The following is a 12,937-nucleotide window of genomic DNA, read 5'->3' as shown; positions in this document are numbered from 1 at the left end:
GAGGCGATTCTAATGATATAGGATGTATTAAAGCGGCAGCTTGGGTTGATGATGGATTATGTGGTTTTAGGCAGATTGAAGCTTTGAAGCTTGGGCTAGCAAAACTTAAAAAATAAGACTTGAAAGTTTAAATAATCAGGTGGGCTTCTGTAAAGCATGTGGCCAATTACAGCTCGCTAAACTCCGGATTTTCGTGTGATCGAGCCCCATTTTGGGTGGGCTTTATAGCGGGACATTAGGCCTAAAATGGGGGGAGTTTGAGGTGATTTACAGGGGGGTACTTGGGTTTATCTATCTTCTGGTATTGTATAAATGATACCTCCAGGGCTACCTATGACGTATCGCACGGCTAGGCCCGCAGATGTCTGTGCTATTTTTATTTTCGGGCGGCCAATGAACAATAGTTGGCGTTCAAAGGCAATTAACTGCATGTAGGTACACTGCAAGGCAGGTGCAAGGCTGTATTACACCGTTAGCCGATAAGGTATAAGGTTCTAGACCCTGTGGGATAATTAAGATTAGTGGAATTAGTGGAATTTAGCGGACTTTGATCAACTTGGCCTCTTTATCGATTCTTCCTCTTACAACCACATTGTCCCTATTGTCTCCTAAAGCTTTTCATATTATACCGAGATACAATAAGCATTTCTCGTTTTGACGGCAAATAATGATCGCGGAGAGCATGGGCTTCCGCAAAACAACGTTATTTCCTTCATTTCCAAATTAGCTATGCGAGATTCAAGTGTTGACGATCATATTAATGGCATTCGCCATGTCGATCCCACAGACCCGCCGGGCCCGAGTTCGCAGAAAGAAGGGGAAGGGATTGATGAAAGATGTGGCAGGAGCTTAGAGAGAAAGGACCAGTCTCGGGATAATTCCATAGTCAAAGCAATCAACGATTGTCCAACTCCAACCCCATCCATTCATTCCATTGAATCTTTCCCTACTCTCGAGATCACCGCCTCGACTCCTGTTACACCCAATTATGAGGAACGCGATACTTTTGAAGATACAAGTAATACAAGCAGAAATAATACGAGCAACAGCAACGGGAATGGCCAAGTGTATTCAATAGATGGAACGTCGAGTAACAGTAACGGTGGCGGTAGCGGCAGCGGCAGCGGCAACAGCAACGGCACCAACAAAAACGGTGGTGTCAACGGACAGTCCTCCATTATCCCAGACAAGCCGATCACGAGTCGACCTACCGATACCATCGCTGTAGTTAAACCCCGTACGCAATCGACCTCGAAGTCAGCGACAAAGAAACCCAGCCACGAGAGCGTTAGGAAACTCTCAGCTTCCCAAATGCAAGAATTAACGTCGTCGCCCGACTCGCTACCGATCGCGGTTGTCCCACCACAACCCTCTCATCGTAAGCCCAATGGCGCCGAATATCCCATGTCTGCTGGCATTATAGAGTCGGGGTCCCGTCCCACTATGGCCGAGCAACTACGGAGTGTTGTCCGGACACCTACTGCTGAAAAGGAGCGGCCATCCACACCGAACCGCAATGAGACTCCAAAAACCGCAGGCGACTTCAGGCGACCTTCTGCGTCGCGAACACTTTCCACCCCTCCTATCAATAGGAGATCAACGACAGGGCTTCCTGTAACGGAATCGAATTCTACGAGAAGGAACTCCTTCAATCCTCTTCCTCGCCCGCTACCCTTAAACCCGTTGAATATTCCATCTCAGCCTCCCCCACCTCCCCCAAAACCAGACCGAGCCGATCCATCGCCACCATCTCCCATAGTTCCTACCATACCCCTTCCGCCCATGTCCCTCCCTACCCATCTTCAACTCGAATTAGCTGGTCAACGGCCCAGTCCTCTCTATATCCACCATTCTCATGCCACCGATATACCATATGAATCCAGCGCAGTCAAATTCGAGAGGTTACTAAATGCGTTTTACTTGATACCTCACCTTGAATACGTTCTGGGTTTTGGTGCTCTAGCTTGTTTCGACGCATGGCTATATACCTTTACGATATTGCCCTTGCGATTTCTCATCGCACTCGGCGTGCTTGTAAAATGGTGGGCGTACGTAGTATGGAAAGAAGCGAAATGGACTGTTGGTTACGTTTGGCAAGGCACATGGCGACTTTGGCAAAGAGCAAGAAGAGGTCGTGGCACATCGCGAAATAGATCTGAGAGTAGTCTGGCCGCTAGCGAGTCCGAGAGAAGCCAGAGCCGAGCGAGGGATAATAGCTCTGCCGCTCAGCAAAATGGGACTACGCGACATCGCACTTCATCTGGAGCAGTGGGTATGTCTACGGCAGACACGCCTCGACTTAATGGCAACGGTGTGTTCCATCCACCGAAGCATCCCATGCCAAGACCTGGTGGTTCCCGGCATCGTAGAACGAAGTCGGTACCTTCCAATTTGACATCTTATCACAAAGCCGATCTTCTCCAAGGCTTCGTTCTCATCTGCAGCTCCTTGGCATTAATGAACCTCGACGCAAGCCGAATGTATCACTTTATCCGCGCCCAGTCCTCGATGAAGCTCTATGTAATCTACAACATCCTCGAGGTAGCTGATCGACTCCTGTCTGCTGTTGGTCAGGACATTCTAGAGTGTCTGTTCAGCTCTGAGACGCTTTCTAGAAATAGCTCGGGACGGTCTAAGGTTCTCTTGCCCTTTGGCATGTTCATCCTCTCGCTCATATACAACGTCGCTCATACCATGTGTTTATTCTACCAAGTCATCACACTAAATGTTGCCGTAAACTCTTACTCAAACTCCCTACTCACTCTCCTCATATCGAATCAGTTCGTCGAAATCAAGGGGAGCGTGTTCAAGAGAATTGAAAAGGAGAATTTATTTCAGCTTACTTGCTCAGACGTGGTTGAACGCTTTCAACTATGGATCATATTATTGATCATTGGCATGAGAAACGTGGTAGAGGTAGGGGGGCTATCCGTACTAGGAGCTGGAAGTGACATGGACGGCGCCTCGAAGCCTGGTCCGCTTCATACCAGCTCGAGCATACCGGACAGTTTCACCGTGATCCCATCCTGGTTACTCTCCGGTGAAGTGCTCTCGCCCTTCCTTGTTGTCATAGGTATCGAGATGATAGTCGATTGGATCAAGCATGGATATATTAACAAGTTCAACAACGTCAAACCCACGCTCTATAGTAGGATGCTGGATATCCTATGCAAGGATTACTATACTAATGTAAGCCCCCTTATTCCACCCAGCTCTTTTTGGTGTCAGTATCTCATGATTTTTAGGCTTTCTCTGCGCCCTCGCTCACTCGGAGGTTGGGTTTGCCGTTGTTGCCGCTGTCTTGTCTCTTCATTCGGGCCTCCATACAGGTGTATCACATGTTTCTCGCCACACACCTTAATCCCCCGATTCCCACCTCGACTACTGAGCTTTCGGTGGAATCTTCTACCCCATCCTCGCCAGCAATGATCGCTGCGCTAGAACACCTTGACACACTGCTTAGGAACGCCCTAGGCCGAGCAGTATACGGTTATCCATACGGCTCACCCCACGACAGGCCATTTTGGACTTTTTCTTCAGATGACGCAATTGCCCTACTAACCATGGTGGTATTCTTCATCCTCGCCTGGTTTGTACTCCTCATTGTAAAACTTCTCTTAGGTATGGCTCTATTGCGATGGTCCAGGAGACGGTACGCTGCGATGAAGCTTAAGGAGCACGCCGTAGCTGCCGGCAAGGCTGACCGCGAGAATTACGCGCAGCCGGGAAAACGCATCGGTTCATGGGGCACGGTGGAGATAGGTGATGACCGCAGGCGATGGCTGTACGATGACGATAAGGAGGGATTGAAGAAGATGCGGGAACGGGAACGTAAAGGAGAGGAGAAGTTTAAGGAGAAGGGTGCGGGTGATGATGGGCTGTCAAAGGTGATGAGGTATGAGATGGTGGCCAAACGGATATGGTGATTTTGTGTCTCGTGGAAGACGGCCTCAACAGCATTGTATTGTACTGCATGCATTATATTCGCATTCGATGGCGTCCAGCATTTTGAGCATGTATCTACATTTTAATCCCATTGCAACTGCCGTTATTACTCATTATTGTCCTCTTTGAGGTGTTGCAGCAAACAACTTGTGGTGACTGTATATATTGCCACAAAGACCTTGTCAAACACTTGCACTTGCCAGCTTTGTAGACATGTTATTCATGATGCCAAATTCTTCGATGGGCCTTTTTGCTCTCTTTTACTCTAAGAGCGTTGCTTGTCATGGGTTGTAACAAGAAATATCGCAGGACATCTTGTGGACATGCTTGTACGGTCCGATGCGTAACGGCCAGTTTGATTATTCAATAAACCATTCCATCCACACCAACAGCACAGCGTTGGGTGCCCAGCAAGCACAATGATCGCTTCTGCTTCAATTTTCTCGGTTCCGTCCAGGGGCTCAGCTGGTAGCGGGTAGTTAGTCGTGGACTCGATCTTGATGCCTGAGGGTGAACGCGTCTCGACACCTACCTACTTATATATCTTTCTACCGTTCAACACTCTTCAACTTTTCTTATTTCACGCTTCTTCTTCTTCGCACAAAAAAAAAAAAACCGCTACACCTTGATTGAACCAAACGGCCGTGAACAGACAGAGGCGTACCATTTACGTACAAGTCCACGAGAAGCACCTAGGTACCTACTCCCAACACACGTACAATACATACTCTTTCTTGTAAGCGAACCAGACATCCAACCTCGTCGTCGCCTTCTCCTCGTAACCGGCACCGCGGAAGCATTGGAGGGATACCTAAGTAGATACTAACGAAGAACGTGTGCCAGATCAATTGAGCCACCATGTCTACCACCCCTTTCGAAGGCACCTACCACAAAGCGGTGCGACCTCTCGACCCCAAGGGTCTCGGCGAGGAACGCCAGCTGTATGTGTTACTTCCACTTCTCCCAATGCCCTTGCCCTTGCCCTGTCTCCCTCTCCCCCTCCCTCTCCCTCCTTCCCCTCTTCCCCCTTTCCTTCTCTCTCCACAAGTCTCCCCATTAACCAGCCTACCGTATTAAAAAAAAAAAAAAAAACAGCGCCTCCTTCCGCGCCTCCCTCCACGAGTCCAAGAAACGCTACACAGCCGCCCTCTACCGCTGGGCCGGCAACGACCCGGCCACCTTCCACGAGGTGCCGCAGGACGTGTGGGAGCGGCGCCGCGCCATCATCGAGCACCGCGACGCCCTGTGGGAGATCCTCTCGCATGCGCGCCGTAGACGTAGGCGTAGGTAGGTAGGTGTAGGTGGGGTGAGCACAGCTAAGAGGGCTGGCTGCGGCGAAGAGAACAGAGATGGAGATAGGTGATGCCATCGATCAGTGGAGCAAGCAAAGTAGGTATGTGGCCGCTTAGGTGCGTGCTTGCTTGGTGGGCTGGGAGGTGGGAGAGAGAGGGGGGGGAGGATGAAAGGAGGAGGAGGATGGCGAGAAAAGGGGGTGTTGATTAATAGTTATGTGGTGGTTCCATATGCTGTCTACCTACTGAAGTAGGCTAGTACTCTAGAAAGGTGTTCTTACGATGTTCTCACGATGTTCTCGTCTTCGCTACTCTGAGTAGCTTATCCCGAATAATAGCCCTACGAGGGGATCCTGTCACAGTGGAGGAGAGCCTGGGTGATGATTAAAACAACACAATTATTCATTATTTCAAAGGAGTAAGCACCTGCTGTAGTGGTGGTAATAATGCATTGCTATCAGAAAGTAGCCCATGATAAACACGAATCCCTTCGCTGTGCTCTAATACGCCTCTAGAAAATGCTACCTACTGTCGCGCAGTGATACCTCTAGATATAAATGCACCTGACTTTCTTCTTTATTTTGTAAAAAATCCATTTCCGTCGCTAATGCATGTATGCAATATTTCTCCATCCGATGGGTCCGTATAGATAAGTGTCAAGTAAATGCAAATCCACAGCTCAAGCCCGGAAAACGCCGAATCGTATGCGCCGAAGAGTCTCGTCCATGCTACCACCCTCCGCATGCATCTCAGGTTCCTGTATGTCGTCTATTTCGGTACGCCATTTAGTCCCAGTCATCTTACCGACCTCATCCCACAACTCTTGCCAGCTAGCAGAGTTGTGAAGGAATGCCTTTGCGCTGTTTCTGTCGCCAGGGGTCGTCGTCCCAACATGACGCCCGAAAATCATGACGTCCGGATCGGAAGGGTCGAGGAATCGGACCATGCGTTGGGCGGCAAGAATTTGATTCTCCCATGAGAATAGATGAAAAAAACTCGTGGCGTGAATGATGTTCATCCTCCCATGGAGCCTATTCAGCCCCCCGTAGTTACTACCCGAATCGCCTTGGCTCAGCATATCCCCAATTACAAACGTAGCCTTGAACCTGCCCCGGTCTCTGAATAAGTCATAACCTGCTTCCAGAAATCGAGGCTCTATATCGGTTCCGTACAGCCGCGAGGAGTCGACGCCATCATACGCAAGCTGTCGTAGTACTTGTCCCACGCAACAGCCAACGTCGAGGAAAGTGGCCTTGGATCTAGGCGCGAGGAGACGGTTCAGCGCTATTTGGTATGGTGGATCTAATGTAAACTTGAGAGAGAGAAAACGGAAGTGGCCGACGCAGGCGAAGGGGTATATCTCCCATAAACGTTCTCGCTAGACTTGATTGTAAGAATTTGATAATCTAGATTAGTACAAGATAAAGAACGTTGCACATACAATGTCGTAAATAAGCCTGTCGACTTCCCTAGCGCGAACGCCACTGTATTTCTCCAATAACCCTTTGATAGGTTCGATATCTGGCGGTAGCTCTTCGAGGTAGACATGGCCTTTTAGGAGAGACTCGAGAGACCCTTTGGACTGATGCCTTTCACTTCTATTCGTTTCCACTGGTGCCATAACGCAACGACTGTATTCCTGGACGCGCAATAGCAGCCTTTGCATGTTTTGGGAGGGCGACAGTACGGAACAGGAATTTGCACGTTTGGCCCTAGCCCTCAATCGCTTGCGACTGGAAACACAGTCGGTCTTCTCGTCACGTTCCCAGATACTCCACTCGTGATGGCTAGTTGAATGCTTAGATGTGCTGACCTTGCCGAGCCAGTGCTGTATCGACAATGAGGGGGTGAACAGCGACATTGACGATTGATGTTGCGGTGTCATAATTCGTGGGCAAGTCCCCGAACTGGGCTGGAGAGAGGTCGACATGTGGATTTAATTATGTATGTATAATACCTCGCCGCATCTCATTTAATGATTTATCTCCTGGGCTGGGACAGGTCGTCACCCTCACGTCTCAGCCGCTCCACATGTACGCCACGAACCATATATGGCAGCCTGGAAGGGATGGTGTAGCTGTACGGTTTGGACCAATTGGGTACCTAGGTATGTATATGTAAAACCACGGACTTGATCTGGTACAGAGATGATGTGTCTTGTACGACTCGCCTCGACCTATGAAAGATGAGAATGCTCTTTCGAGATCTTCAATCTTGTTGTCTTACGTATGTCTGTATGTAAGGTAAGATGAAGCAAGGCGGCTCTAGCCGAGCACAGTACTCTAAAATCGTGAGACAGCCAGCGTCTCTTCCGATATCCGCGTTTGTTTTTTTGATGCTAAAGAGAGAGGGAGAGAAACAGATATCATCTAGATATCATTTTACATGCTGCATACCTAGGACCTATGTTCCTAACCTAGTAGGTAGGTATGTATGTATGTGTATGTAGTAGTTGGCCACATGTGAAGATAAGCGAATCAAACTTGATGGAATGAGACCGAGTTTCGGGACCAGAGAGGACTAACTAATCCGAACTCGTTCGGTTCACATTGTACCTACAGTACATATTAGTATGTTACCCTTCATTCCGTTGCCAAGCAAATAAGCGGAAGGAATCTGTAATGAGGGAAATGTATGTAAAAAGTAAGTTTTCGTTAGAGATATGTATTAATTAACCTACTGTACGGCATAGTAGTACCATTGTAGACAATTGAACCTTGTGGACATCATACAAGGACAACGTTGGTAATTCTTCTGCCTACCTGCCTATTTCATAAATCTGATACTATCGATTACCTACATCCTGGTTAATTAGGACGGGAAAACAGGGTTCCTGTTATTAAATGCCGGACAATATCAACCATCTTTCCTTCCATCCTACTACATAGTACCTACATGTACTTCGCACATAGGGTACTGTAAGTAAGATTTTTATTATTACAGTGTTTGACGGAATCTTTACGTGCGTCATGTTGCAGATATGCCTAACCTAGGTGCATACACGTGTAATCCTATTGTTATGTAAGCATGTGATTGCTCTATCAATATCAATGTTGAATGATGAACCTTTTTCTTTCTCTTCTCTCATCTCTACATAACAGAGTCAACAGTAATAATGAGGCAATCCAAGCTTCAACCTCTAACTCCACCCGCAAAGATACCCCGAGTTCTCTACACTAGGCCTAGCCGCCCAGAACCTCACTAACCTAAATAGATCTTCCTTTTTACCGGATCTATTTTGGACTTGGCAACCCTAGCGCTAGCACCGGTCCTGTGGAACAAATATTCTAGACCTTGGAATAGTTCCATGCTCACCCTAACTTTTCTTTTTAGGGGCAAGTTTCATATCTGAAAGACGGCGCGAATGAATATCCGGGGAGCAGACTAAGCTTTAGTTTAATATCGCCAGCCTATATTACGACTTTGGCATCGCATTCAAGCGACAAGATCCCATCGCAAATATACTATGTCGTCGTAAAGAACAAAAGTCTGGACTCTACCGATTGAAATACTCTTGGACTATGGATACTAAAATGTAGAACTTCAATATCAATATTTCGATCTTCAGGCTTGGTATTCACTTATGTACAAGTCTCCACGACGGTGCGTTTGAGCCAAGATGCTCATCAGCTTCGTTGCATTCAAGCAGATGTCAGCATGGAAGATGCACGATACAGAGTTTCACTTCCCAATAAGAGCAAACCGAAAACTCCCAAGCAGTTGATCATTACTCTCAAATATCGCTTCACGATAAGTAGTACTAACTAGTTAACATCTATTAGGTGCCTAATACATATATACATATTCGATATTGCCAAATACGTAGTGATCACTCAACAGCCCTCCACTTTTGTTCTAGCTGTCCGACTATCATCACCGAACCGGGCCCGGCAGCAGTCGTACCGATTCCCATAGCTTGTTGATTATACATAGCACCTTGCAGTAGATTCATATTCGCGTAGCCGTGTCCAACACCAGCCATGCCGTACGTGTGCGTATTCCCGTACAAGGTCTGCTCCACCATGCCCATCGTGTTATAGAACGTACTTGTGGTATTCAAAAACTGCTGCTGGTTTACCCCCAACTTGGCCCGGAACAGTATCATCTTTATCTGCGGGACGGTCTCCACCCACACCCGCCGCCTCTGCACCGAGAACGCAAGTAAAGGTTTCGGGTCGGCCGGCGAGGATTCGCTGCACTCCCTGTACAGCTTGCGCATGCGCGGACTGTACATCTCGCACATCGCGTTAGTCTCCAGCACCGCATTTTCCAACTCCATCTTCGCCGCCAGCGCCCCGTGCCGCGCAAACTCGTGATAGCATTCTGGACATATCGTGCAGTCCACCCACCCGTACCAGCGCCCACCCTTCGCGTCCTCATCGCGCGGACACGGCGGTATCGACGCGTATACCCCAGCGTACCGCTCCAACGACGTCGCGTCGTGGGTATAGTACAGCTCCAGCAGCCGCTGCACGAACGGCCGGAAGCGCGGGTGCGCCATGTTGAATGCGCAGCGCCACCTGACGCCCGGTGGCTGGGCCAGCCGCTTCGCGACGAAGAAGCGCGATACCCCCAGCGGCTCCAGCATCCCCACGTAGCACCCGGCGCACACGCCAAAGTTATCCGGGTCCGAGGGCAACGAGAACCAGCCGCTGCCGTCGGCAATGCCCTCGTCGTCGCAGGGTTTCTCGCGCGCGAGCTTGCGCATAGCTGTCCAGAATGCCGCGAAGTCCTTGGTCTCGTGCGCACGCGCTAGAGCGATCTTGATGCTGAAGACGCCCATGCTACACCGCGTGTAAGTCCCTGGCGTGGGCTCCGAGGCCGCACGCCACTTCGCCTCTTCCTCTGGCCCCGTGTGCAGCACCTGGTCGCAGTAGCATGCTGCGCAGAGCCGTAGCAGCCCACCGTCGTTGTTGTCCTTTGGCACGAACCACCTCCGCGCATGTGTCGGGACCTGGGCGCGCTGTGGACACGGGGCGATGGACAGCCTAGCCTTCGCTTCGGCGACGAAACCCGCCCAGTCGTTTCCGTTTCCGCCTTCACTGGCATTGCTGTGAGTAACAGAACTAATGCCAGCCTTGCTGCTGCCCTTCCCCCCTCTAGCCTCAAACTCCCTCTCAATAAACGGCACCGCAAAATCACACGCCCACGTCTCGCCCCTCGGCTGCGGCGGCGTCCTCTCGAAGTTCGTCGCGAGCCCCGGGTGCGCGAGGATGTAGTCCTCGTAGCACGCCTCGCACGCCACGAGCCCGGGGATCGCGTGGTTTTTCGCGCGGTGCCAGTTTATCTCTCCCCCTCCTCCTCCTCCCCCTGCTGCTGCTGAAGAAGCGTCGCCCCCCTTAACGCCGCCGACACCCTTGCAGTCCGGGATTCCGGAGCGCGCGCGCATCCAGGCTACCGTTTCTCCATCTCCTTTTTTAAGAGCGGCGGGGAACAGACGGTCCCGCATCCTCGGCTTGCTGAATCGGCATCCGCCGCGGGGCTGGCCGTCGGTGTAGAGGCGGCGACCCGTGAAGGAGGTCGCGAGGGGCGTGGGGAGGATGTGGTCGGTGTGGCATCGCGAGCAGATTAGGAAGAGGGGGGCGGAGGGGTGCCAGTGCCAGGTTGTGGGGAAGGGGGAGGGGGTGTCGATGCAGGATGTTGCTGGTGGTTGTGATGGTTGTTGGGGTTGGGGTTGTGGTTGTGGCCGTGGTGATGATGGGGGTGGTAATGGAGATGCATAACGGGCTGGAGCTGGAGTTGGGATGGTGGGTTGAGGTGTGGTCGTGTTTGCTGTGGGACGTTGGTAGGCTTTGTATGTAGGATTGGGCGCAGGAGATGTGGTTGGAGGCGCAGGTGCTGCGGGTGCGCTATGTTGATGGTTTTGGTTTGAATTGGGTTGGTGGGCGTAGGGGGTTTTCTGAGGCACAGAAGGTCGATAGCTTGAGCCTGGTTTAGCTTCCACTGCTAGTGATTCAAACTGGCTCTCTAACCCCCCTGTTTGCGGTGATACGACCGGAGGCTGCGGAGAAGATGAATGCCGATGAGGTGACTGAGGAGTAGGAGTCGTTGCGGGCTGTTGGTGTGACGAGAGTGCTGATGGAGAACTTGCAGTCACCGGTGGTTTCTGGCTAGATGGCTCTTCAAAGGGCGTGTACGCAGGTGGCGGGGAGCTAGATGTTTCCGTTGGAGATGTTTGCGGGCTATAGAACGGCTGGGAGTATATGGAGGGAGAATAGGTCGTCTGCGGTGACACCTGGACATGTGGAACAGGCTGGTATGGTGGGATTGTGTATTGACCATTCGGGCTTGGCGAATTGGGATTCCGAGGAGGTGGTCCCGGGGGAGGTGGAGGGAGGTGTATCAAGGTATTGGGACTTTGCGCCCCGGAACTTGGGGATGGCGCCGGTGAGTATCCGTGATTCTGGCCCGGCCGCGCTACATCGACTCTAAGGTGAGGGTGTGCGACATGATCGGGGGCCGCCATTCCCGGGGGAGGACCCGGAGGCGGAGGTGGAATAGGGTAGCTCGGGGAAAGCTGTGCCGGTGTGCATGAACCGGATGCCGTATTGACCTCGAACCCAGACGGCCTCGGAGGGAGTGGTGGAGGTTGATGGTATGGTGGATAGCCCGGGCCCGGGCTTTGGCCAGAGGGGGGCTGTGGGTAACCCCAATGCGTGCCGCCAGGGGAAGGGGTTGTGTTCACGGCTGGTCTGGGGCTCCGAGGTGGGAGCGGCGGAGGGTTCTGGGACCCGTAGTACGGCATATTAATTCGTTTATCTTCAATTGTGTCGTTGGTATATTAATTAGGTACTTTATGATACAGTTTTAATTAGGTATAATGATATGTGATTAGATCTATAGTAAGGGCTGACAAGTCATAAAACATACGGGATCTGCCCCAGGCATATTTTACTATCTACCTTACTAATTCCTTCCCTTCGGTACTAGACCGCGGTACAACCTGATATCTTTTCAGCTGAACAGCACTAGACAAGAAAACACACGAGCCGCTTCAAACCATCGGCTTGGCTCGGTGAAAACTAATATAGGAATGATTCTATTGGCTTACTTGCCCCCGGCTGGCTGCTGATTGCTCCACTCGAGATAGGTACTCATCCCGACTGCAGAAAGGCACCGCCATGATATATCACCTTTCACACGGCGAACAAACGAAGGAGGTGATACATGGCGACTCCGTGATCGCTTTGCACAGATATGCAATATCTGTATTCTGCGCACGAACCCGGCTGCTTCGTTTAGGTAGTCACTCTATACGAATTATTATGAAAAGATAAGATATTCGAACCGTCATAACGCACAAGGACTTTGACCTGCGCAATGCTATTAAGCGGACCACGGACGTCATGTGTATTGTTTAGCGAGAAGCAGTGGGTTTGTATATATCTCATCAAAAATCATGATATGACAAGTTTGCTGCCATCTGGAGCATGATGCGATGAGCGCTAAATTGTTTGGAGCTACCTGCGAAACATCTCTACACAATTCTACATTGAGTGGTATATGTAATGATGCTTACTAAATACTTAAATACGTAGCAGACAACTTGCTCAGTTGTATATAACTATATCGAAGTGGTGAGGCGTCTTCCGATATTCACGATACCTAACGACGTATCATGAGAAAACGCGGTGGCAACATACATGTACATGTATGTCGCGTCCGTGCTGTCAACCGTCTAGGCTACATTTACCTACGTA

General features: G+C 50.4%; 3 protein-coding genes across 3 annotated transcripts; 1 reads left to right on the top strand and 2 right to left on the bottom strand.

Moving 5' to 3' along the window:
* The first annotated feature begins 549 nt into the window (after positions 1 to 549).
* On the top strand, positions 550 to 4,058 carry GGS25DRAFT_488389 (DUF747-domain-containing protein). Its single transcript, XM_049260813.1, has 2 exons — positions 550 to 3,189; positions 3,246 to 4,058. The coding sequence occupies exons 1-2, from the start codon at positions 730 to 732 to the stop codon at positions 3,924 to 3,926; spliced, it is 3,141 nt and encodes a 1,046-aa protein (XP_049118295.1). The 5' UTR covers positions 550 to 729; the 3' UTR covers positions 3,927 to 4,058.
* Positions 4,059 to 5,916: 1,858 nt separating this feature from the next.
* Positions 5,917 to 7,098, bottom strand: GGS25DRAFT_521120 (uncharacterized protein; the record flags this gene model as incomplete). The annotated part of the gene is made up of 2 exons (XM_049263996.1): positions 5,917 to 6,615; positions 6,679 to 7,098. The coding sequence occupies 2 exons, from the start codon at positions 7,096 to 7,098 to the stop codon at positions 5,917 to 5,919; spliced, it is 1,119 nt and encodes a 372-aa protein (XP_049118294.1).
* Positions 7,099 to 8,335: 1,237 nt separating this feature from the next.
* On the bottom strand, positions 8,336 to 12,130 carry GGS25DRAFT_488386 (uncharacterized protein). The gene has a single exon (XM_049260812.1). It carries the CDS (start codon positions 11,980 to 11,982, stop codon positions 9,067 to 9,069), a length of 2,916 nt encoding a protein of 971 aa, XP_049118293.1. The 5' UTR covers positions 11,983 to 12,130; the 3' UTR covers positions 8,336 to 9,066.
* Positions 12,131 to 12,937: the final 807 nt, after the last annotated feature.

The sequence above is a fragment of the Hypoxylon fragiforme genome, assembly GCF_022984875.1.
Source record: "Hypoxylon fragiforme strain CBS 206.31 chromosome Unknown GGS25scaffold_4, whole genome shotgun sequence".
In the NCBI taxonomy this organism is placed as follows: domain Eukaryota; kingdom Fungi; phylum Ascomycota; class Sordariomycetes; order Xylariales; family Hypoxylaceae; genus Hypoxylon; species Hypoxylon fragiforme.
The sequence above is the reverse complement of the archived record's forward strand: the minus strand, read 5'-3'. Positions and strand labels throughout refer to the sequence as shown.

Excerpts from the sequence above, each read along its gene's own strand:
- GGS25DRAFT_488389 (XM_049260813.1), top strand. The coding sequence starts at position 730 with ATGCGAGATTCAAGTGTTGACGATCATATTAATGGCATTCGCCATGTC. Across the intron at positions 3,190-3,245 it reads GCAAGGATTACTATACTAAT|GCTTTCTCTGCGCCCTCGCT; the intron begins GTAAGCCCCCTT and ends CATGATTTTTAG.
- GGS25DRAFT_488386 (XM_049260812.1), bottom strand. The coding sequence starts at position 11,982 with ATGCCGTACTACGGGTCCCAGAACCCTCCGCCGCTCCCACCTCGGAGC.